The following is a 24,075-nucleotide window of genomic DNA, read 5'->3' as shown; positions in this document are numbered from 1 at the left end:
GGCTGTTCAGTTACCACTCCTTGATCAGCATGAAAAGATACATTTCTCTCCCTCCTACTCTCTTCTGCGGCATTTCTCTAAGGAAGCAAAGCCTGCCGGCATCAAGGCAGTTCTATGAAACTGCACCAGACGCACACTATCTTATGCCCCTGTTCCTTTGCAAACACTGGTGGGCACCATCCCTGCTGCTCTCCCCCTGCCCCCGCCAACCCGCCTTCTTCCCGAATAACCATCAGGCTGCCAAGAGTTTGCGCACATCACTTGTTTTCCCGAGCACACGGTGCAGATTCAAGGCCAAATGCATGTTGACAATGCTGGAATCTGGAAAGACCCAAGAGGTGTGCTAAGGAGTGTGGCCCTTGTCCTGTAGGGCCCGAGAGCAACACAGCCAGGCTTCCCTCTGGGGCAGATGTGTGTCTGCCGCTGTATGCCAAGTGGGGTAGAAGATAGGCAGGGCTGCCTGGAGGAGGTGGCTACAGAGAACAAAGATGACGGTTCACACCTGCAGGGTGCAGCTGGCTAAGGGCGATTCTGTTAAGATCCTGAAGGGAGGAAAGGAGAGAAACTTGAGTGGAAAGAAGGACTTACGAGCTGGAATTGCCCTCTGGGGAGGGTGGGGGCTGGGGAGGAGTGTAGCATATGCTAACACTGGCTGCTGATGATTTTATTTAGAAATGAAAATATTTTACCATATGCTGCAAATATCTCTTGTGTATCTCTTCATATTAAAGGGAAACTTTGGGTGACAACCTAAAAATACAGAAGAGGGTACACAATTTTTCAAAACTCTTTTAGGGATCCACATACAAGTCTATTTGGGATGTCTTCTGTGGCCTTGCCAACACCTGGATCTCTGTCTAAGCAGAGCAGGAGCTGGAACGCCCTCCCTCTGTGGGTGCAGCAACAATCCCCGTGGATGCCTACTTGCGGTGGTGCCTGTCCCAGAGGGGTGTGCCGCAGTCTTCCATCTGTGGGCCAGCTGGCTGCAGCCCCGGCTCTCAGAGTGGCCAGGACATGATGGGCCCACCTGCGGCCATGGGGGCCATCGCTGCACAAATCAACTTCAAACGCAGAGATTCCAACCAACTCTGCAGCACACTTGCCTGGCTGTGACGATGCTAGCGTCCCACATGGGAAGGTGCCAGCTCCAGCTCCCAATTCCAGCTTCCTGCTTATGTAAACCCTGGAAGGCAGCAGGTGATGGCTTGGCTGCCTGGGTCCCTGTGACTCACTTAAGAGACCTGGATTGAGCTCCTTGCTTCATCCCTGGCCCTTGTGGAACGTAGCCCTGGTGCCTCATTTGAAGCCCTTAAGCTAAGTGCATGAGGCACGCTGACAGCTCAGGCTCACAACTGCATGTATTTTGAGGAGCACTTTGGCAGCCAGAGAAAGCAAGCCATATTACAAAATGGCATCTGTGTAAGTCCCTTAGTGAGCCATAGCCCATGCAGAGGTAAACTGAGCTTCTAGGACCTTGGCTTGTCAATCCCCTAAAAGAATCTTGAAAAGTCATGTACCTCCTTATCCACCTGAAAAGTTTTTACCTGAAGTTTTTCCTCACTCATTTAAAGAACCAGACAGGATGTATTTGTGCATATCAGTTTTCAAATAAAATCATTACATAGCCCCTTGATACCATCATCTATTTAAGAATTTCTTGAACAAGTTTTTCTTTAACAACTAAAATTTTTACAGTCTTCCCTTTTTTCTCTTCAAACTGGAATCTACATTGCATCTGTCAGCTCCTGTACCCCAAAATACTGCTGTAACGTCAGATAGGTTGAAAATCTTTTACAGTGTGTTCTTTTTATGTCTTATAATTGTATGGCCATAAGTTTTCCTTGTTTTCTTCTGAAATGAATTATAATAATTATCAGTAGTTCACAACTAAATAATAAGAATTTATCATGAATTTTCCTAAGTATTGAACATAGAAGTAGCAATTTCTGTGAGACATGTTTCTTGGTCACTCGGGCATGGCTTTTTTTAACCACATGTAGGAATGGCCAGATCTTGTTTGTTTCCAGAAGGAGACTGTGTCAGAGACCATGTGTTCCTATCTTTGTGTTTCTTGTGGTTTCTGCCTCCCTTTGGTCTGTGGGAGCTCAGAAAATGCACTCATATAAATAAACAGAGAAAGTTGGGGGAGTTTTGTTATGGCAACTTCGCCTTTTTTTGAACTCCTATTCCCAAAGAACTGTGACCAGTCTATCATCAAGGATGGTTCTTAAGGACCTGTCCACTGTCACTCGGGTAGGTTTCCCTTTAGTTTTGCTCAAATCCAAGGACTAGGAGGCGACTTGAGATCCGTGACAATCACAGGGGTTTCTCTTAGCAAACCTGGCCTCGGTGGCCCCTTGTATCTCCTTCGGAGTCCTGTGGGCAGGACACATGAAGGACAGGGAAGGGTCCCCAAGTCCCGCCTTTCCCTTGTGACAGGTGTGTAAGGCTCCAAGGAAAAGGGCCAGCGGTAGAAGCAGCACTGCTTTGCAGCTCATTCCAGGCACCTCTGTTTTCAGCACCTGAGCTGGCAGGTGCATGTGGACACTCTCCATGTGCTTGTGTGTATGTGGAATCTTTCCCTGGCCCTGGGTGGACACTCAGGAAGCTTTTCTGGAGGGCCGGGGATGATCAGATTTGCAGATGGCTGCATTTTAGACCTCAGCATGGTCTCTCTGGTGGCCCAGCTGGCATTTGGCTGACACCAAGTGAAAAGCAAAGCATAGGGCACCCCACACCCCTCAGGAACATCTGCAGGTACCTCTTCCTCTCCACCAGGAACCTAAGGGAAAGCTGCTGGCTCCACTGCCATGTGACAGCTCTCAGGGACTCATGGCAAGGTGACCACTGTGACAGCCACGACACCCATCCCTAAGGAAGAATGCGGCAATCTGTGGCGTGGGAGAGCATACACATCAATCCGCTCAACTCTCAACTCCTCCGGCATCAAATCCTGTTGTGTGCCTAGCAGGATGCTAGAGGGACCAAAAATAAATACCATAGAAATGAACCTCGCCTTAAAATCTGACTATAGGAAAAAGATGTGGCGACAAGAACAACCACTACCTCAACTATGTCCCATTGACTCCAATAAATGTTCAGAGTTCAGGACAGAGAGATATTCCAGCTAAGGCGAGTCTAAAAAGTCCTAATGCAGGCATTGGGGCCTGGAATGGTCTTTGGTCCATCAGAGGGGTGCAGCCTTAGGTTGGCAGAGAACACCTACAGTGACGGAATCAGTGAGCACAGGAGCCGGGAGGGCCCTAGGGTGGGTTTGCGTGAGAAAGTGATCAGAAATCAAGCAAGGGAAGCTGGCCTACAAAAGGCACAGGACACCCAAGCAGCAAAGGTCAAACCAGTGCAACAGGGCGAGACCCATGCGTGCATCTCTGTGCATGTGCACACACAATCCTGCCATTTTCAACTTCTGATAGAAATCTGGGGAAAGGAACTTGGTACTCCTCTCCCCTTTATATCAGCTTCCTGATAAAAAGAATCTAGCCACTGTTTTTCCAAAATTTAGCACAGTGGTGATTCTACCAAGTCCTTACCCCACATGGCCATATGGAAGTGTGTGTGCTTGGAACAACTCGTGGGCCGTGCAGCGAGGGGAAGCAGCCCTCGTGAGCAGGCGCTTGTCTCTGTGGTCTTACTGTGTCCAGATCTGATAATAGCTAATTCCACCAAATATTAGAGGGGGCTCACATTTAATTAAGGAGTGGCCATTTGTATGCTCCAGTCTGGAGGTCCCCACTGCCCCGAAGTCAAAAGAAAGGCCCTTCAGGGAATATGCCAATCTTTTCTTATTTCTCTGCTGAGCTCCTGCCCTCTTTGAATGCAATTATGGGAACAAATAAAATGGCTTAACTCAACTCCCCTGTGAGACAGGCAGCTCTCTGCTGATAAAACCAGTTGTGTGGGCAATCATTAAATGAGAAATCTAATATTTAACTAAATTTAATAGTCTGTTGCTTTGGTGCTTTGCTGTGAAGAGTGGGATTTCAATAGAGAGGAAGGAGCTCTTCAAACGCAGCCTGTGTGGTAGTGAGCGTCTGTAAGACAATGTGCGTTCTCCCATGAAGCCAGAATGCCCAGCCTGGAAACTGGTAACAGGGTGTTTGGGGACAAGTCTGTGTCCTCATTAGCCCTAGGGAAACTTAACTCGGAGGGCAGCAAAGCAACATAGTGTGTCCTGGGTGTGAAACTCCTTGTTCAGCATTTGAGATTTCAGAGTGATGCGAGAAACATCAAATTCAGGCATATCCATGTGGGGATGAAAGCTTATTTTAATAAATGGTGAGAAGGTCTGTCCCAATCCTCTTGCATTTTGAAATTTAGTGGTCCACACCGGGCCTTGCCACCAGCCCCACCTCCCCAGCTGAAAGCCACACAGGCTCCGAGCAGTGAAAGCTAGTTGATGGTGGCTGCCCCCTCTTTGTTCTGCTTCTAAAGGTGTTCTGCTTTTTCTTTTCCTAACTACACGTCTTCACGAGTTTCCATTCCTAGAAATTGACCTGCAGACCCCAAGGCCCTTGCCTGTTATCCACATTGGCGGATCACGTAGACAGAATGGTAAAGAAGGCAGGTTCTCTGAGGGTCATGGCTGGCCTCCAGTGGGACAAGACTTCAAGACCACCCGCTACAATCCCTGCACTGGTCTCCTACAATAAGCTTGGGTTTGAGTTCTATTGATGAGTGAGTACTATTGATGAGCTGCCTCATAATCCCAGCGTTAATTGAATATTCACATATATATGCCATGAGTCTTTCAAGCACCAGAAAGTTTTCAATCAATTTAATGAAAGTTTGCTCTGATTTCATGATGCTTTTTGTCTTGTGCATGGAACTGTGGTTGACAACCAGGCCTCAGTTTCTTCAACTCTTGCCATTCAACAGTCTGAACCCTGGAGACTTCCGAGAGCTTGGGGCTTTCTGGAACACCCAGGAGGACCTCTCCATCCTGTTTAACTTCTTCGAGACCTTTCTGGGGCCATAGCAAAAGGGCCTTGTTTGACAAGGAGAAAAACTTGGGTTAAAACCCAGACTCAGCTACTGTCAAAATATGCTTAATTTCCAGATTTGAATGGGATTTCCACAAACAGATCTACCCAGATTACCAAAAACCTGGGTGCAATTTGTCCCTGGGCTTGGGATTGAACACTTGATTCCTTAGGACAGGGAGGAATTCAGCCAGACAAATTAGTAAATTCTTACATTTAATGTAAAGTTGTTTCTGGAGAGGTTGAGGTGGTGCCTGAGGTAGGATGTTCAAGTCTTGTCTTTGAGAAGGGGACAACACAAAGAATATTCCAAATGTGGGGTAGCAAAGGCCCTGAGGCAGCAAAGGACTTAGAAAATAATGTTCCTTTCCATTATCCTGCGCTGTTTCCTTCTAGTCTTCCCACCCTACAAATGTGAATACAGCATGGATAATAGTCTCATAAGTCAGTTCCTCTCAACTGACTGTATGTGCCTGGAGCACTGTGGGCTAAAGGGCTGAGGTTTTTTTGTTTTTGTTTTTGTTTTTGTTTTTAAAGATTTTATTTGCTTGAAAGAGTTACAGAGAGAGAAGGAGAGACAAAGAGATCTTCCATCCACTGGTTTACTCCCCAGATGGCCACAATGGCCAGGGCTGGGCCAGACCAGCGCTAGGAGATTGTTCTGGGTCTGCCACGTGGCTGGCAGGGACCAAACACTTGGGCCATTTTCTGCTGCTTTGCCCAGGCCATTAGCAGGGAGCTGAATCAGAAATGGTGCAGCTGTGTTACAAACTGGCTCCCGTATGGGACGCTGGCATCACAGGCGGTGATGTTACTCACTACACCACAGTGTCAGCCCCAGGGCTGAGGTCATTTGGACTCAGCAAAGTGAGTTCTGCTCTGATGGTTTAGGAATATGGGCTATGGTGTGAAGCAGGCTGTGAAGGTGCACGTGCCACCCTGAGGTAGAGTACGCCTCCCCTATCCTGCACGCGTGATCACAAGACAGAGCTTGCAGCCAAGTGATTGGGCCTCAGCGTTAAGGTCAAGTCTACTTGGCATTCCCTTAAACACTACCACCACACACACCCTTTGCAGTCACAGCTGTGCTTTTCTGCTGTCTACAAGGGACACTATTTCTCGCATGCTACCTAGTATTCATGATCTTTCCACAACAGTGGTCTAACTAGACTTAACTATTCGAAAAACTAGTTTTACCATTTCTCCTCTGACCTTGACATCAAAGCTCAGTATTCCGAGAGGTGTCCAGCAGCTTGCAAGTCCCTTTTGGTTTTCTTTGCTTCTCACAAGCACTGGGAGATTTTACTTGCTTCTATTTCAGTATAAGAAGTTGCCCATCCTGCTCATAACAATCATTAGAATCCTGAATCATGTTTTATGCTGAGTGTTGCACCACTCATAAAAGTCACTCATCGTTAGAGTCTGCTTTAAGAGTGATAAAATAACCTCTAATTGTCTTTGAGAAATGTACACTTATATAGCACCTTTCTTTAGAAGTGAGTTGTTATGAGAGGATAGGTTGACATTCCTTGTAGCATTGTTTGTGATATCATTTTACTCTTTTAAACATTTGTGAACTGCAGCAGTTTCAAAGTGATTTGCTGAACTAAAGGTATGGTTTCTGGAAGCTGAAATGTCCTTTCATGATGGGCTATCACTTGGAATCACATGTACACTGGAGAAAAGAAGCCAGATGGTTTTGATTACGTATCTGTTGGGGAAATCAGAGGAATGGTCCTTCAGTACACTAAGTGGGCTGATGAGGGGCTCCTTGCAGCTGGATAACAAACATTACGAGGGCATGTGTGTATTACTACAACATAAGGAACAGAACACCCACACAGCTAGGCCATAGGCACGGAGTCATGCTGAGTGTCTGCTGGTCTGGCTGCATTGCAAAGTGTGGCTCTTGGGATTTCACTGCCAATGAATACATAAAACAAATTAAAGTCTCCACAGATCAGCTAACCCTACCTGCAAGGGTAGCATTATACTGGACCAGCCAGGGTAGCCTGCTGTCCTCAATTTCAACCTCAAGTGTTATCATTTTTTCCAAGAGGAACAGGTCCATTTACTCTTAATCAAGTGACAAGCCAAGTAAGGCAAAGATAGTTCCCAAATTAACCAGTTTCTTTCAGTGCTCACAAAAGCAGAACAAGCAAAAGGAATATATATATATATATATATGTATGTATGTATGTATGTATATAAAAAATGGTGGACAAAATTAGGTGGAAGAACACTGCTCAAGCAGAGAGTGGTAGTAAGGCTCCACACACCATACATCCACAGGAGAAATTTTCCAAATGGCCCAGGAAAACCCACCCCTTCAATACGCTGCCCAACAGTTCCAAGTGCCAGATGCTGTCAAGCTGTCAATGATGAAGGAAGAGATTTGCACCCCAGCAGAGCCTCCAGCAGCCAGTGCCTCTTCCAAGTGGATTTTTGCAAGGAGTAGAGTCCCAGTGAAATGTGTCTAAAATGGCAGTTTGAAGGCACTAGTATTTATTGCAGAAAGGCGTATTATCTTTCAGATATCACCCTTGGAGCAAAAAGTTCCAGACCAAGCTCTCTCATTGCATGCTGGCTCTCATTTGTCAGTGTGGCCATCAGTCAGCCAGTAGAAAGCAACAGGACTCCTTGCTATTGGCCAACAGTTGTCAGTGTGGACACCAGCCAGTGTGCAGTTCAAAAAGGCCCCCCTGGCTCTCAGCCAGCCACTTGGCTCAGTTACAGCTTGTGTTACAAGAAAAGGCTCAAATGGAGTTAGTGCTGTCAAAGCATAGTCATATTAATTATAATTAAATACCAATTTACAAGAATCATAACACAGCAAAACACATCTCACAGCAGCAGGAATTCTGAATCTTTCTGAGTCAATTTGACAAAGATAACACTCAGTGTACACTCTCCCTTCCTCCCCTCATGATATGGCCCCTAGATGTAGACAACCACTTGTCCTAATAGTTTTAATATTGGCTTTCCTAAAAAGCAGTAGTCTTGAGATGAAGCATAGCAAAACCTAGCCATGTCAGAAATGTCATGGAAAGGAGAGTCTATGAGGAGAGAGGGGAAAGCTTAATGGAGTGGGGGAAGTCTTCTGTCTTCCCAAGACCATGGTGTGGGACCAGGAGTCCTATCACGTACCTTGGGCAATTTCTTCAATGTCTCAGTCTCTTGGTCTATACTACAGGACTGATCCTAATTATTTCCAGTACTGATGCAAAAATCATGAATGATGTGTATGAGCACATGGAAACCCATGATTCGGATGTAATAATGATTACTGAATCTCAATGTGAATGGTTTTTTTTTTCTCTTTCAGAAATTTTTGACCTAGAAACAAATGAACATGTACAGAAGGCCATAAGTGACCGACAGATGCCTAAAATAGAATACCGGAAAATCGAGGTTGATGATTATAGTAAGTGCTACTTTTTTCTTCCCCTTTGAAAAGAAAAATAAAGCATCTGCTTTGAAACTGCTCAATCAGGGTAACTGCCAGTCACTGGGCAGGGACAGATTGAGTTTGGAACCCGGATACTCACACTGGTGCCAAACCAAGCAAGGCAGAGCACATGATTTATTTCCTAGAGAAGCCAGCAGTGTAGGTGAGATCTCAGACGAACACCTCCTTTAGCGAATGTGTTATGACACCATCATAGGAAACTATTTCCCTAGAAATGCCTTCTCAGTCATTTGCTGTCCTGACCACATCACTTCACCCCTAAATGTTGATGATGGCCTGAGGTGGGGCATCTTTGGAAAGATAATATAATGAGGGATTCGTGAGCTATGACAACCTGAGAAATATCTACCACTCTTCCTATCTGTGTGCCTTTCTTTCTTTTGGACTCATTCACTAAGTTTTTATGAGAACTAACTCTTTGGTAGGCACTAAAAACCCCCCAGAGACTGGCTGGAAAGGGACTCACAGCTCCAGGAGGGAGGCAGAGTTCTCACAGCTTCACTCTCATCTCCATGCCGATGGCTCCCAACTCCATCAAGCCAGCCCTGGAATCCCGAATGGCCACTAGTTTACCATGGGAAGCCCCAAATGTAACACACCCACAACAGAGCTCACTCTTTCCCCCAAAACTCTGTCCCCCTCCAGACTTTTCTAGATGTGTGCATAAGCACCCTTTGGTTTGCTGGTTGGTGTCAAATAACTTCAAACCTTGAAGTTGCCTTCGAATCCTTCATTCCCATCCCATCTGCCCATTAGCTCTGAGGTTATGAAAAGGTTTGTCCTCCGGTGTAACCAGTGGAGTTCTTGTTGAAGGGAAGGTTGCCAAGACCCCATGGGAAGTAGTGTCAAGATGGACCACACCGCAGTGCCGGAGCTCAAGGGGTAAGGGAGGGGTTATACACCTTGCATGTGCTGTCCCTACACCACCTATGGAGCTGTTTGCTCTTTCCAATAAGGTGATGACTTTTCACCTAGGTCAGCATACCCTGGAGTTTTAGCAAGCATCCCCTGTGCCCAACTGCTTAGACAAGATATAGCCACTTCACAGACTCTGTTCCTACGAGCAGGGACCAAGGCTTACCCTGTATGACAGACCCCAGTAGTATGCACTATAAAGCTGCGTCATTTGCCGCAGAAAGTGGATGGCACTGGAGTTCCGAGAAGAGCATGAGAATGCACCAGGTCATGTGGGATTCCAAGGGGGTCCTGAAGCAGTGTTAGGTTGGCCTGGAAGAGGACATGGTGGGTAGGGGTGATCCAGAAGAGGGGATGACCACCTGGGGCTTAGGCAAGACTGAGCATAGTTTACTGAGGGTAAGTCGAGGGGCTGTTCTGGATTCCAGCCCACAGAGAGCCCCAGGGTATGACCAATGCAAGCCACCCCTGCAGTCCATCCCTTGTCCATTTGACAAAAGCACCTGGGTCACATTACTTAGCCACAGGACATATATTTCTTTTTGTTGGCTTGTAGGGTAACCTCTCCACCTCTGAAGGTTGGAAAAGTCCAGAAATAAGTATGGCAAATCCTGCCAACTTAAATCCACATTCCCCCCCCCCCTTTTTTTTTTTTTTGGACAGGAAGAGTGGACAGTGTGAGAGACAGAGAGAAAGGTCTTCCTTTGCCATTGGTTCACCCTCCAATGGTCGCCACGGAAGGCACGCTGCGGCCGGCGCACAGCGCTGATCCGATGGCAGGAGCCAGGTGCTTCTCCTGGTCTCGCATGGGGTGCAGGGCCCAAGCACTTGGGCCATCCTCCACTGCACTCCCGGGCCACAGCAGAGAGCTGGCCTGGAAGAGGGGCAACCGGGACAGAATCCGGCGCCCCAACCGGGACTAGAACCCGGTGTGCCGGAGCCGCAAGGTGGAGGATTAGCCTAGTGAGCCGCGGCGCTGGCCTCACATTCCCTTTTAATATACCACAAATTGTGACCACTCAGGAAGGGGATCATGAAGTCAATGAATAGAGTCTTAGGAAGGGGTTCAGAGGAAGGAGAAGAATTTATTGGAAAGAAAAAAACAGAAATGGAGACGGTCATGGTCTGTTTTGGCCAATGATCATGTCTGTGTTCACTAGGACTATTGGTTCCACCCTCCCTCTGAACCCACCGTAGCCTTCTTGCATTGCTGGTCCTACCCAGCCTGGGAGGCCAGGCTGTCCTACTACAAGATCCCATTCTGAGCACCTTAAACCCAACCTCTTCGCTCTCCATCCTATGCTATTCGTTTCTATCCCAATTACATTTCCAAGTTCTGGAGCACAGCCTGAGGCTGAGTGAATGTCACCCTCTCTCAAAAAATGCAGAAGCAAATAGCCAATTTTCCCACCCGTGGCACCTGCTCTCTCCAGCATGGGCTTGAACCTGAAAGGTAAACAGACAGGACACAAGGAGAGAGGGCGCAGCTGCGTGTGCAGGGACAAGCATCACAAAATCCTCCCTGGGCATCAGGATAAACCTGGTCCATGTCAGCCCTGTTGACCTGCTTTTGTTTTGTTTTGTTTTGTTTTGTTTTCCCTCTCTCAGTGCCACAGGCCCAAGCTTTACTTAGAACAGTGAGCAGCCTTTGGGACAGGCTCCCTGAATGGTGTTCAGCCAGATGAGCCAGGTTTCCAAGGTCTGCCCTTGGGCTTACCAAGGGCAGATAGCAGCCTAGGCCATGCTTTATGGATATTTAAATGATAAAGTCCATTTATCATCATGCCTGCCTCTCCACCAGTCCCTGGGCCATTGATCCAATTTGCAAGCTATTAACCACCCAGCTTAGGGTGTGTCTGTGTAGTAATTGTAAGGAAAGGCCACTAATTCCATTTTAATTGCTGTGCCTCTGGTAATCTGGGTTGTGGGTAACACCAGTAAACAAATTCTAACTTGGTAGGAAGGTTTGTCCTGGGGGGAGAGAGGGTGAGAAGAAATTGATGAGGCAATTTCTTGAGTTTGGGTTCTTAGTCCCTCTCCCTCCACCCACTGGATTTCACTACTCCCAAGCACCAGATCTGCTGTCTGCGGTAGCTGCAGGCACGGTGGGGCTGTACCAATTCCTTCCCCAGTGTCCCCTTCTGGCCCCAGCAGTCACACGCCCAGCAAGGCCCCCTGGCTTTCCAGGAAGCTCCTCAACGGGCTTTCATTCCCCTACCACCACCCAGGTTTTACCCCCTACCTCTCAGTCTCTTCCTCTCTCCATCCGCACTGCTCACAAATAATCTGGGCCCAGATGTGTGGTCAACATAGCAGCTGGAAAGGGAACACATGGCTTGAACACTCTGCTGCACTTGGCAGACTTCGTTTCTCCTTGCATGGATTTCTGCTGCTCACCAGCGCTGGTGGTGATGGCGTCTTCTCTGTTTTTCAATGCAATACCGTATGCAGGACTGAATGTAAGCTTCAGATGGAGAAACTAAACCTCACAGAAGTTGGGTCATTTGCCTGAGGTCACCCCAAAAGCCAGAGAGTCACAGAGATGGAGGCTGAGGCTAGCCTCTTCCTTTGGAACTTCCCCCTTGCTTCCCGTCAATGGCCATGAGCATTTCCCACCCTGCAGACAAAGACACCTCTAGGTCCACACTCTACTAACCTGCTACTCTGTTCCATCTCTCCCCAGGTTTGCCAATGCAGATCCTCAAGCCAGCAACCTTCACAGACACTGCCCACTACCCTTTGCTCCTGGTAGTGTAAGTATTGTGGCCTCTGTCTTTGTTGGGGTGCTTCCATTGGGACTCAAGAAGTGAAGATGAAATTCATAGGGAAAGACGAACAAGAGAAAAGATGTTGTTCCAAACTAAACACTTAAGAAAATGTAGCTCATCAACACATGTTGGGTTCTTTCCACAACTCTTGGAGGTCCCCAGAGGTGAAAGAAGAGAGAAGGGACTCTGTGCCCTCCTCTGCATTCTGCTTCAGGACCATCTGCTCCAGCGAAATAAGTCAGATGATGGGACCCATCCAACAGTGACGGGTAAAGGTTTCAGATATAGTCAGAACACTCATCAAGGAAGGACCATGCATTGCAGGACAGGCTGGCTCTGGTCCTAAGAAACAGATATAGGATAGACACAAACCCCACCAGTGTCCTAGATCCAAGCCTCACCAGCAATGTCTTTGGCACTGGGCAAGCTGGCATCTCTAGCTACTGCCCTGAACATCACTTCAGGGCAAACAAAGAATTATTTCCACTATCCTATGTTAACTGACAAGCCCTCTAGCTTAGTTTATGAAAATAACTTTAAAAAGATTTATTTATTTTATTTGAAAGAGTTATACAGAGAGAGATAGAGAGGCAGAGAGATAGAGAGGTCTTCCATTGCTGGTTCATGCCACAACGGCTGGAGCTGCACTGATCTGAAGCCAGGAGCCAGGAGCTTCTTCCAGGTCTCCCATATGGGTACAGGGGCCCAAGGACTTGGGTCATCCTCTATTGCTTTCCCAGGCCATAGCAGAGAGCTAGATCAGAAGTTGGGCAGCTGGGACTCGAACCACATAGGATGCCGGCACTGCAAGAGGCAGCTTTACCCGCTACACCCCAGCACAGGACCTGAAAATAACTTTTGAAATGCTCTCTACACACCTCTGAAGATGTGAAGTCTGATGATAATTTGATGCTAGCTACCAACCCCTGGGTATGCACTCCGTTGAACTACTTCAAAAACCCACTGCCATCCCTGGGGTTTCCATGAGGGTTAACTTGTGTTCACCCAGGGAAGCATTGTTAGAGGCAGGCACCACCCAGATGTTGAACAAATTTGCTTACTCCCCTCAAGACCCGAGATGCAGAAACTACCGAGCTCTTGCTGAAACCTGAGGCCTCCCCAGAGTGTCTGCAGGGGGTCAGGCTAGAATAGAGGCCAGAACTGGAGTTATTTTGGGAACAGTAGAGTGGTTTTTCTCGAGTAAGCATCAACTATCCCAGTGGAGTTCTGACGTACCCTGGTTGTCTTGCCCTGCTCCCATCCTGGGGTCTCTGTCCCTAGGTAGCCAAAAGGTGTCATTATAGAGATGTCTATGGCATGAATTCTAATATCTAACTCCGTTTTATAACTAATCTACCTTCCTTGATACCTAGGTGATTTAGCACTGCCAAAAATCACACACACACACACACACACACACACACACGTACATACCACTGTTGACAAAAATAATCAGTCTAGTTGAAAATCAAAGTTTATTCAGCGAGTCACACGGAAGACTGAAACCCAGACAGAGCCAATCAGTTGCCTGAGTTGGCTGCTCTGCTAGTCTGAGTTTGGTTCTAGGTTTTATATTTTTATTACAGGATGGGTACAGACATTGAATCAAGTTTAAACAATACAGGTTTATGTGTATATCATTAATCACACTGAAAAAAAACTCAGAATGCCTGGTAATAGCTAACAGCCTTGATTCTTGATAAAGGGGCATGTTACATTCCCACACTGGCTCCCACACTAGATGTTATCTACTTTCAGGGAGACGCAAACAATGAGGCCATGAGTCACTCTTGCTGCTGTGGCCCCAGACATAAAGCTCCCTCCTTAAGGAATGGTGGATGTCTCCTTGGTCACAGAGTAGAAAGATTGTGTTATCTGAGAAGCAGCTGCAGGGACAGCATCTGCGCTGACTTGGGTCTCCGCTATATGACTGCACCTTAAATCCACACGGCCATACCCCACACACACTCACACTCACACCTCTCTCATACTGCCTCCTTTCTCCCTTACCAAACCAGATCTTTGCCACTTTCTCAGAAAGGCTAATAATTTTCAAACCAGCTTTCTTCCTCTGTGCACTGATTTCTTCAGTAATCTTAAAGTAAATCCCAAAAGGCTTCTCAGTTTATAGAATTATTCAGGTCCCTTTCTGCAGTAAAAGCGGTAGAGCCCCTTCAAGGCTGCCTGTAGTTTCCTTCATTCAGATGGGACCCACTGAAAAGCTAACCCTCTGTGCACAGTGGCTGCTATCTGCCTTATTAGCTAGCCTGGGAGGCAGTGTCTTTTTGCTTGTTTGTTTCTTGCTGTGAGTTCAAACGTGACAGCAAGGAAATTTAGAGACCTCAAGACTCCAAAGGAATGGTACTGGGTGGCCAGCAACTGCTTAAAACAATAATGACAAAACATATACTTCATATAGAACCATGTCGTGACAGGACACAGTGATTAACATGTAGCCTTCAAATGCCACCTACCCTTTCCTCCCCCTACTCTGCACCCCCATACCTCATCTGCACCCCTCAGTCCTCAATAGAAAGACAAGATGGCAATGGGGGGTCCTAGCTGCCACCTCTTAAGTGACCCCTTCCCGAGGACACATTTGCCATTCCTTGGTCTTCCTGGCAGGCAGGGTGGCCTTTAGATGCTAGCTCTCTCTCCTTCTCATCCTATCCCCATCAAAAGGAAAAATAATTTAAGATTCTGCCCCATGCCCACTGATGTACCAGTAAATGTTTAACCACCAGTCCTCCACTGAAAACAGCCGTGTTGGTAGCACTGACCAATGTCGTGGTGTCAATTCTCTACCTTGATGACTCGGAGAACAGTGTGCCATCAGTGGTGGGGGGCTAGAAGCAGTGAGTGTGGTGGAACTCCCCACACTTTGCTTATCCACTGCCCAAATACAAGCTTGTGCCTCACTTTCCGAGGAGACACAGGGAAAGGCCAGCCAAACAGCATGTATGCTGTCTTTTGCTAACTGAACCAACAGAAAGGTAATCTTTTCAAACCAGGGATGACACTAAAAGGAGTCAACACATTCTTATCACTCATGCAATATTAGGAAAGTACTCCAAGAGGAGAAATTGGGAGGATTTTAAGTGTCCCTCACCAAACAACTGCTGTTTGATGACTGTCTTGGAGGAGCCATTGTGTTGAGGGATGGCTCTGGGTGCCTTGGGGCTCTTTAAGGTCTGGTTTTCTGGCTCACCTACCATTCACCAGAGAGAAGTCATGAGGTTCTTGTTTTCACACGTGAGACAGAGAGCAAAGTAGCAAGGTTTTATTTATTAGGGACAGGGCATCCATCAGAGCGGAATGGAAGGAGGGTGAGTGCCCAGTCACTCAGCCTGGGGAAAAGCGAGGTTACATGGCTGAATGGAATACACCTGGCACTTGGCAGAGTGGAGAGCTGAGCGTACATCTTTGTTCAGACTCAGGGCTTATAAGGGAAGTGTCCAGTTCATTTCCACCTTTTCTCTTTACCTCCTTCCTCCCCCTTCTCCTCCAGGGCAAAGGGTTTGCTGAGTGTAATTTAGGAAATTCCTCCCCCCACCCGTTTACTAACCAGTATTATCAGGGGTGGGGTGAGGGTGGGGGCATCCTGGTGCCAGGCCTAGGGCACCTGCCTTGGAGGTAGGATGTTTATCAGGCCAGTTCACCCATTTGGTGCTGAGGAGAGAGAATTCTGGGAGCTTTCCTTGGGGGAAGGGCTGGGACCACCTGGAAGGTTATCAGGGTCCAAGCAGGACTTTGAAGTGTAGATGCTGGGCCCCTCTCACACACACAGAGGCTAATTCCTAACTTCCTGCCTAACACCAGGAGACAACAGCATGGGGCGGGGGTGGGGTAGGAGCCGGGCATATGGCTGCCAGGCAGAGGATAGGACTCCTTAGGAAAGAACCTAAGACACAGCATTTCTGCTAGACTAGCACTAGCCCACCTCATACCATGCTGAGTCCTTGAACTGTCTTTTTCCAGGGATGGGACCCCAGGGAGCCAGAGTGTGGCGGAGAAGTTTGAGGTAACCTGGGAGACGGTAATGGTGAGCAGCCATGGGGCCGTGGTGGTCAAGTGCGATGGCCGAGGCAGCGGCTTCCAAGGGACCAAGCTCCTACACGAAGTGCGGCGGCGGCTGGGCTCTTTGGAGGAGAAGGACCAAATGGAAGCTGTGAGGTGAGTGCCGGACCTGGCTGGTGCCGGGGAAGGGAGAAAGATGGAGAGTGGACAAGTTCTTGCCATGGGGGCTGCGCATGGGCACAGCAGGTGCCTTGTGTCAAGGCACACCATTTACAGGGAATTTGCTAATACTTACAAAGTTAATTTCAAGGAAAACTACTAGTGGTGGTCTCCTAAACACTTCTATACTGGTTTTCCCTTATCTAGGTAGTTTATTTATTTGACTTGATGTTTGAAAGGTGCTAGAGGCAGAGACTGAGTTGGGTCTGCTCAGTGTCTCTGTACAGTGGTCACAGACCTTGTCTACACACATCTTTGTCATTCATAACAAGGGGAAGAAAGGGGTGGGAAGGAAGGAGAGATAGAAAGGAGAATCTGCATGGGAACGGAGCCATACAAATGGGCTACTCCCATGATTCCTGAGAAAACAACCCTGTGCTCACCCAGTCACCGGTCAGAAGTGCCTGCTCCATGCTGACGAGGGACCTAGTCTTGCGGCATCATTTCCTCACCTTCCTATCACGGAGTCAGCAAGGCCAGCTGACTACTACAGAGAACAGAAAGAAGCTTAGCACCAAGGAACAGATGCTCAAAATCATTTATTGAGTGTTATTATTATCCTGAAAATCAGACATCAAGAACCCGTGCCTGGCTGCAACTGGCCTTCAGACTCACTGCAGAAATAGAGTTCTCACAGTCTTAGCAGCACAGAGGACTTTGGAGTGAAACATGACTTCACCACACAGAGGTGTCGCAAGAACTATTCGCCCAACCCTACAGACTCTTGTAATGCCAAAGAGGGCGAGAAAAAGCACTTGTGACAGAGATTTTCCCTAAATATAATCCAGATACAAACACAGCCAACAAAGACCCAAGCTCCCCATCTCTCCACTCACCCAACCACAGTGGCTTCAACCTAAGCAGACTTTCCCAACACCCACAGGGTGGCTTTCAGTAATACTCGGCTCCATGCTTCTCCATTCACGTCCAGCAGTTTGGGGAGGAAGTCACTTCCGGGAACTTCTAGAAATGAAGGCAAGAGCCTCTCCTAGAAGTAGCCAGCAAGCCTACCTTATCCTGCCCACCACCAGCAAGAAGTAAGACATGTGGGGTCAGCCTCCTGGACAGAGGAGAAAGGGTGAAAGGTGAAGGCTTTTTGGAGGGAAGGGTGAAACCTGGAAGGCTCTTTGGAGGGAAGAGCTTGTGGGGCTGTGACTTAGATCAGCAGCCCCACGAGGGCTCCCCTTGCCTCCTCGACCTCCTCCTATAGACCTTGGCTGCTTTCCCCTGTCATCTTCTGCTCTTTCCTTGCCCCACCCAGTCTCACAGCTCCCAGAGAGACTCCGGGACCTCTTCATCACTACTGAGAACCCAGGTGGAAGTTCAAGTTCCCTCCAGGCTCACTTGCAGGTGTATAGCTCCATTTAGCTGCTCCTTCAGAGCACGGGAACAAGAGGGCAAAATGCTGTCCCATACTCACATTGTTTGCTTTTCTTTCAAAGATTTATTTATTGGGCCGGTGCCACGGCTCACTAGGCTAATCCTCCACCTGCGGCGCCGGCACACCGGGTTCTAGTCCCGGTCGGGGCGCCGGATTCTGTCCCAGTTGCCCCTCTTCCAGGCCAGCTCTCTGCTATGGCCTGGGAGTGCAGTGGAGGATGGTCCAAGTGCTTGGGCCCTGCACCCCATGGGAGACCAGGATAAGCGCCTGGCTCCTGGCTTTGGATCAGCGTGGTGCGCCAGCTGTAGCACGCCAGCCGCAGCGGTCATTGGAGGATGAACCAATGGCAAAGGAAGACCTTTCTCTCTCTGTCTTTCTCTCTCACTGTCCACTCTGCCTGTCAAAAAAAAAAAAAAGATTTATTTATTTATTTGAAAGAGTTAACGCAGAGAGAGAGGTCTTCCATCCACTAGTTCACTCCCCAATTGGCTCTACACCACAGTGCCAGCCCCTCACATTGTTTTTTTTTTTTTAATTTTTTTTATTTTTTTTTATTTTTTGACAGGCAGAGTGGACAGTGAGAGAGAGAGACAGACAGAAAGGCCTTCCTTTTGCCGTTGGTTCACCCTCCAATGGCCACCGCGGCCGGTGCGCTGCAGCCAGCGCACCGCGCTGATCCGATGGCAGGAGCCAGGAGCCAGGTGCTTTTCCTGGTCTCCCACGGGGTGCAGGGCCCAAGGACCTGGGCCATCCTCCACTGCACTCCCTGGCCACAGCAGAGGGCTGGCCTGGAAGAGGGGCAACCGGGACAGAATCCGGCGCCCCGACCGGGACTAGAACCCGGTGTGCCGGCGCCGCTAGGCGGAGGATTAGCCTAGTGAGCAGCGGCGCCGGCCTCCTCACATTGTTTTTTAAAAATAAGGAATTGACCCAGCCTTCTGTTCAAAAGCGAGGCAGAACCTGTTCTGAAAAAGCAATCAATAGGTATATATTAGTCAGCTTTTCATCACTATGCTAAATACCTGAGAGGTGTTTAGTATAACAATATAATCTTCCAGGTAGGATGGAAGATTTATTTCAGCTCCTGGTCCATTAGTCTGGCACCAGATGAGGATAGAGGTTAGCCAGTGTGTGAAGAGCAACCATCACTTGGCGAGTCAGGGAGCACACTAGTGTGGCTGTGGTCTCTCCTTATAAAGCTGCCACAGCTGGATCATGGGAGCTCCAGTCTAACAAGCCAGTCTAATCCAATCCCTCTCAAGGTCTCACCTTTGGGCACCATCACTAGAGTGAGTTCCTTTCTTAATCCATTGACATCACTCTCTGGGGACCAAGCCTCCAACCCCTGGGCCTTTGGAGGATAACCAGACTATTATCCAAACCATAACAAATGTCAACTCTGAAGTCACTGACACCCGCCAGACGAGAGCACCTTGACAACCGCAAAGCCTGTAGCCTCTATAAGACGGACTTTCTCAAGAAGCTGATCCCCACATGTGTCCAGGTATAGAAACTCTGACCAAGCTTTCTGTAGAAGCTGGGTATTTCATTGCAGAAATATCCCGGTTTTCTCAAAAGCTTAAAAATGGAGAGAGCTACCCATCATGTGAACTTCCTCTCCCAGTTCTCTCCTCTCCCTTGGGTCTCACTTCCTCAGCAGCTGACATGATCAGGTCCTCAGAAGCAAAGAGCCCTTCCTAGAAAGGCTTCTGAAAGGAGGTGGCATAGGGCAAAGACCTTGACAATCAAACAGGGATTTTCCGGACAGAAATGGGGAGGTGCAAGCTCTACACAGAGAAGATGCTATGAACGAAAACTTGGGATCATGCAAAGGAATAGTGCCTTCTTCTACTCACTCAATTCTCTTTCCTCTGGCTTTCTTAATTTTTCTTGTAGTTGATTTTAATTGCAAAATACAGCACAGACACGCAAAACCACACAGAACAACGCATGGCTTAATGAGTTATGTTACAGCAGACACTTTGGTGACTACCACTCAGGTCAGGATAAGAGCCTTGCTCGCTGTTCCAGAAACCTGGCAACATATCCTACTCTAAATCAAAACTGCCTTTATTTTTATGGCTTCTTGTTATTTGGGGTTTGATTTAGGCTCTCTTGTTTGGAAGATTTCTTAGACTGCTGATCAAGTCTGGCGGCCTCCCCGTTGTAAGGGGAAGGCCCTCAAAGCTGAATGCATATTCTGTGAGTACAGTGCGACCCGCCGGCAGGTGAGCGTCACCAAGGGTCGCCGGGTTGCTGGCTCCCTCACCGGAAGGCCCACGGATCTCGACATCACGATGCATTTCTACAGGACACTCAGCTTCTCCTGCCGCATCAGCACCGACCTGGCCAGGGAGCAGCCTGAGGGAAGCACTGTTTCAGTGTACACCTCCCAGGGCCCCACAACCTTGCCCTTGGCCTTGCCCTCCACTGAGCCCAGAATCTGAGACCTGCTTGGTTTCCTGCAGGAAAGGAGGCCCGGAAGTAGAAGGGACACATCTGCAGGTCATACAGCTCATCAGTAGCAGAGCAGGAACTGGACGTAAGGAATCCTGACCCTGAGATTGGACACTTCCGGAAGTCAAGGCCTGTAAAATACTCAACAGTTGCCCCCAAGACCTAGCACAGGGCCTTATAACAAATGACAGGTTCTCAATAAATTGATGACAAGAATGGAGATGGAAAAGGAAGAGTAACATCCCAGTTGTCTCACTCTCAGCTAATATTCTAAAATTGGAATGAAACAAACTACTGCGTGAATCAATTTTCCGAAACTCTAGAAAAACCCATGATATTAAAACAGTGATATACAAAGGATGCCAAAGTCATCTGAATTTCCACCATTTGGAGAAGTTAAGGAAATCTCTGGCCTGTGGAAATTGCTGCTCTGGGCAGCCCTTCTTCCCCTGAACTTGTGTCCACCTCTCTGACAGAGGAAGAGCGGCGGAGGTACTCGCCATTCTAACCCTAAAGGCTGCCCATGTCCACATCCATGGGGTTCCTTGGAGAGTTGGCTGGAGTGGGATGAGCACCTGGGGGCCCAGTACCTGAGGTTTACATCTCCTACCAGCTGAGAAGGGCAATTAGAAGGGACCGAGTGGCTCCACGCAACCACCAGAATGTAGAAAACAGGAACAGGAAAATAACCACCACCAAGTAGAGAGAAATGGGAATATCGGGGAAGCTGAAGGGCAGGAGACTCTGGCAATGGTAAACTCATGGAAATAAACACGATTCTGAGACCCAGAGAGCAACCAGTTATCATGGGGGAGTGCGGCAGAGGCGGGGGTGGGGGTGTCTGCCAGCAGGTGGCACAGCTGATGCTACTAAGGTAGATCCCAGAAACCAGAAAGATTCCAGTCATCTGGGGGACCCAGACAACATCAGCCTGGAGAACTGAGCTGGTTGCTACCAAGCCAGGATCATGGCAGGAAGCTCAAGATGATTCTGCAGCCAAAGAGGTACAAGACAGGGAACTCCTCCCCCAGGAACTGGAACAAAGGGCACCAGGAGTGGGAATGGAGCTCAGTGTCTTGACTCTAAGCTCCTTTTATCCCTGCCAACTCTGAGGACCATCCCAGAGCCCGGAGTGTCACATGGGGGTCCCATGGTTCCAAGTGAAGAGAAAACAGCAATGTGAGGGCAGGGACCCTGGGGGCACTGGGTCTCCCAGGATGATCTTTGCTGCCTTAAATCCATGTTTATACACCTGGGAGTGCAGGAGAGCATTGCAAGGCTGCTTTAAGTATTTAATGTGAACACAGTATGTACTACATAAATGAAAGCAATAAACAGAATTCCATGATTCAGGGGGTTTCATGCTTGAAATGATTGGAAGGCACAGCTGCAGGCCCCTGGGGCACAAAGTAGGATGATGACACACACTAAACTCTGTCTTCCTTGACTTTGCAGGACGATGCTGAAAGAGCAGTACATTGATAAAACACACGTTGCTGTGTTTGGGAAGGTGAGTCTGTGCTGGCTTTTGTCCAAACACTCCTCAAGGGTGGAGCGCTGAAGCACCACCTGGCCTCGTGCTGATTTATTGGGGATGCCCGTGGCCTAGTGGTGTGAGAAACTCTTAAGGGCAAGAGGTTTGGTGCTTAGGATTGCAGCACTGGGAGCTTCTGCTTGATCACCTCATGTGCCAGTGTTTCCTTTTATGTTCTCAGGAAGGAAATGAAAAAGCGAGGTCCCCATTGGAGAGCTCTATTGGGTTCTGATTTATATCCTGGTATGCCAGCCTCAGTTCTTGGGGTGGCAGCCCAGGAAAGAAGGCAGGAACCTATTTGGGGATATTTTCCTGTGCAGTCACTGCCATGCTTCTTACCAGGAGAGGAGGGTGTGGGGACAATTCATGCAATGGACTGTCAAACCACAGAAGCATTCATCTAGGGCCCATGTCAGATGCTCTGGCCTGGGACAGGCAGGCCGCAGCAACCCACAGTAGGGAGTTAGGTCCCTGGAAAGCCACCTGCTATTGCCCTGGCACACAGCCTGCTTCTAAGATGCCCTGGTCCTGCACCCTCTTGGTTGAAAGAAGACAAGAGCACAGTGGATCCACACAGCTCTCCCTTCCCTCTGGGAGGACAACTCATAGCACAGGACCTCCCACAGAGCCTCCCCTGACTCCACAGTAACTAAAGGTTTGAGGAGGCAGGCAGTGAAGCATCGCTCACATCATCACCTCCAAAACCTCCAAGTCAGGCGTTTTAAGATTTATTTATTTGAAAGTCAGAGAGGGAGAGACAGAGATCTTCCATCCATTCACTCCCCAAATGGCCACAATGGCAGGGGCTGGGCCAGACCTGACACCAACCCCCAGCATCGGGGCAACACAGGAGCATAACCATTCACCCAGGTAGACACATGTGCTGGTGAATGTCCATCTCTCATAGGCGCCATGCTTAGTGTCTTGGTAGGCCAGCCCTCATGCCCTTTGCCACTGGTTCCCCTTTAGTCCTCTCTCAAAGTCACTGTCTTACCTGTGGTCAAGGCAGGTGCTTTATTGTTGCCCAAGTAGGGAGACCAGATGATAACCTGCCCCGTACCCCGTGTATTTCCTGGTCTACAACTCCATTTCCAGTCCATGTCACATTTAATCGTCACGCCACTTTACACTGAAGCCCCAAAGGTGGGAAGACTCGTATCACACAGTATTTAGTTGGAAAGGCATGTGCTTGTCATCTCTTTCTACAGCCCTCAAGCAATTTTTTCAAGTTAAAATATTTTTAGAAATGAACATTGTTGAAGTCCTGGATCTTACTGCACCTGAGGTTGTTTTCATGATGAACTACTGACACTTCCTCCTGCTTGTCTCTCCTCTCTCTCTTGTGCTCTTTCCTAGGATTATGGAGGGTACCTGAGCACTTACATCCTCCCAGCAAAGAGTGAAAATCAAGGTCAGACTTTCACCTGTGGCTCTGCTGTCTCTCCAATAACAGACTTCAAACTCTACGGTAAATGGCCTCGATAAGACCAAGGCCTTCCCATCTTAATGCCTCCCTAATTGTAGGCACCACTAGTCTGTAACAAACACCTGGGGCTTGTATGGCTGATGAGCTAAATCTCTAGGAAGAGGAGGGTGAGTCCCAAGTCATTTGTTTGGCATGGAAGTGGTCAATCCACTGATACCTGTCAAGCTCATTACCAACGTATGAGACTGGGAGTTCTAAAGCCTTGCATACATGTACACTGGAAGGAGGTTTGCTACAATCCACACCAGGGCTGCCCTTTCTCCCGGACGCTGGGCAGGGGCCCTGCATGGGGTGTTTGCCAGGAAAGTGTTAAGTGAGAAGTGCTGGGGAGGTTGAGAGAATCGCTATTGGAGGGTAAACCCTCAGAGATCTACATAGCTCAGGTCTGTCTTCCTTCCTCCCTGGCCAGCACCTGTCCTTAGAGAGGGAGGTTTGCTATGGGCTTGAGTTGTCTGGATGATTTAAGAGACTACCCAAGTGTGGAGCCAGCCTTCTGCCAGCCACACACAGGACTTCATTGTCCCTGTCTGGAGGTTCAAGCTCCCTGAATTCTCCTCTTTCTGGTCATCAGCCACTTTTCTGATTGTGAATGACTTTGTGATACTACCTTGCTTTTCTAAATGTGCCAAGAGGTCTTGCTTGTGGTCCTGAGAAGTTGCATTCAGGTCATGGCTGCCTGGCAGTCAGGCTATTAGCTCCAACTGGCCCTGTGCTAAGCAGAGATGATGCACAAGTTAGGGGGAGCTTCTTATGGCTGGTCGACTGTGACCTGCCCAACTACCAGCACTAGCATGTTTAAAGTTTAGTGTTCCCTTTGGCTCCTGTCACT

At 48.4% G+C, this 24,075-nt stretch overlaps 1 protein-coding gene across 6 annotated transcripts in view; it reads left to right on the top strand.

Annotated features, from left to right (window-relative positions):
• Positions 1 to 24,075, top strand: part of DPP6 (dipeptidyl peptidase like 6) — a 1,252,024-nt gene that overhangs the window by 1,213,828 nt on the left and 14,121 nt on the right. For all 6 annotated transcript variants that reach the window (XM_051857103.2, XM_051857105.2, XM_070077270.1 and 3 more), the window contains exons 18-22: positions 8,326 to 8,424; positions 12,068 to 12,137; positions 16,131 to 16,325; positions 21,682 to 21,736; positions 23,117 to 23,228. In XM_051857103.2, coding sequence (XP_051713063.2) covers positions 8,326 to 8,424; positions 12,068 to 12,137; positions 16,131 to 16,325; positions 21,682 to 21,736; positions 23,117 to 23,228 — 531 coding nt within the window. The remainder of the gene's footprint in view (positions 1 to 8,325; positions 8,425 to 12,067; positions 12,138 to 16,130; positions 16,326 to 21,681; positions 21,737 to 23,116; positions 23,229 to 24,075) is intronic.

This window comes from Oryctolagus cuniculus, chromosome 7, assembly GCF_964237555.1.
Source record: "Oryctolagus cuniculus chromosome 7, mOryCun1.1, whole genome shotgun sequence".
NCBI classification, from domain to species: domain Eukaryota; kingdom Metazoa; phylum Chordata; class Mammalia; order Lagomorpha; family Leporidae; genus Oryctolagus; species Oryctolagus cuniculus.
The sequence above is the reverse complement of the archived record's forward strand: the minus strand, read 5'-3'. Positions and strand labels throughout refer to the sequence as shown.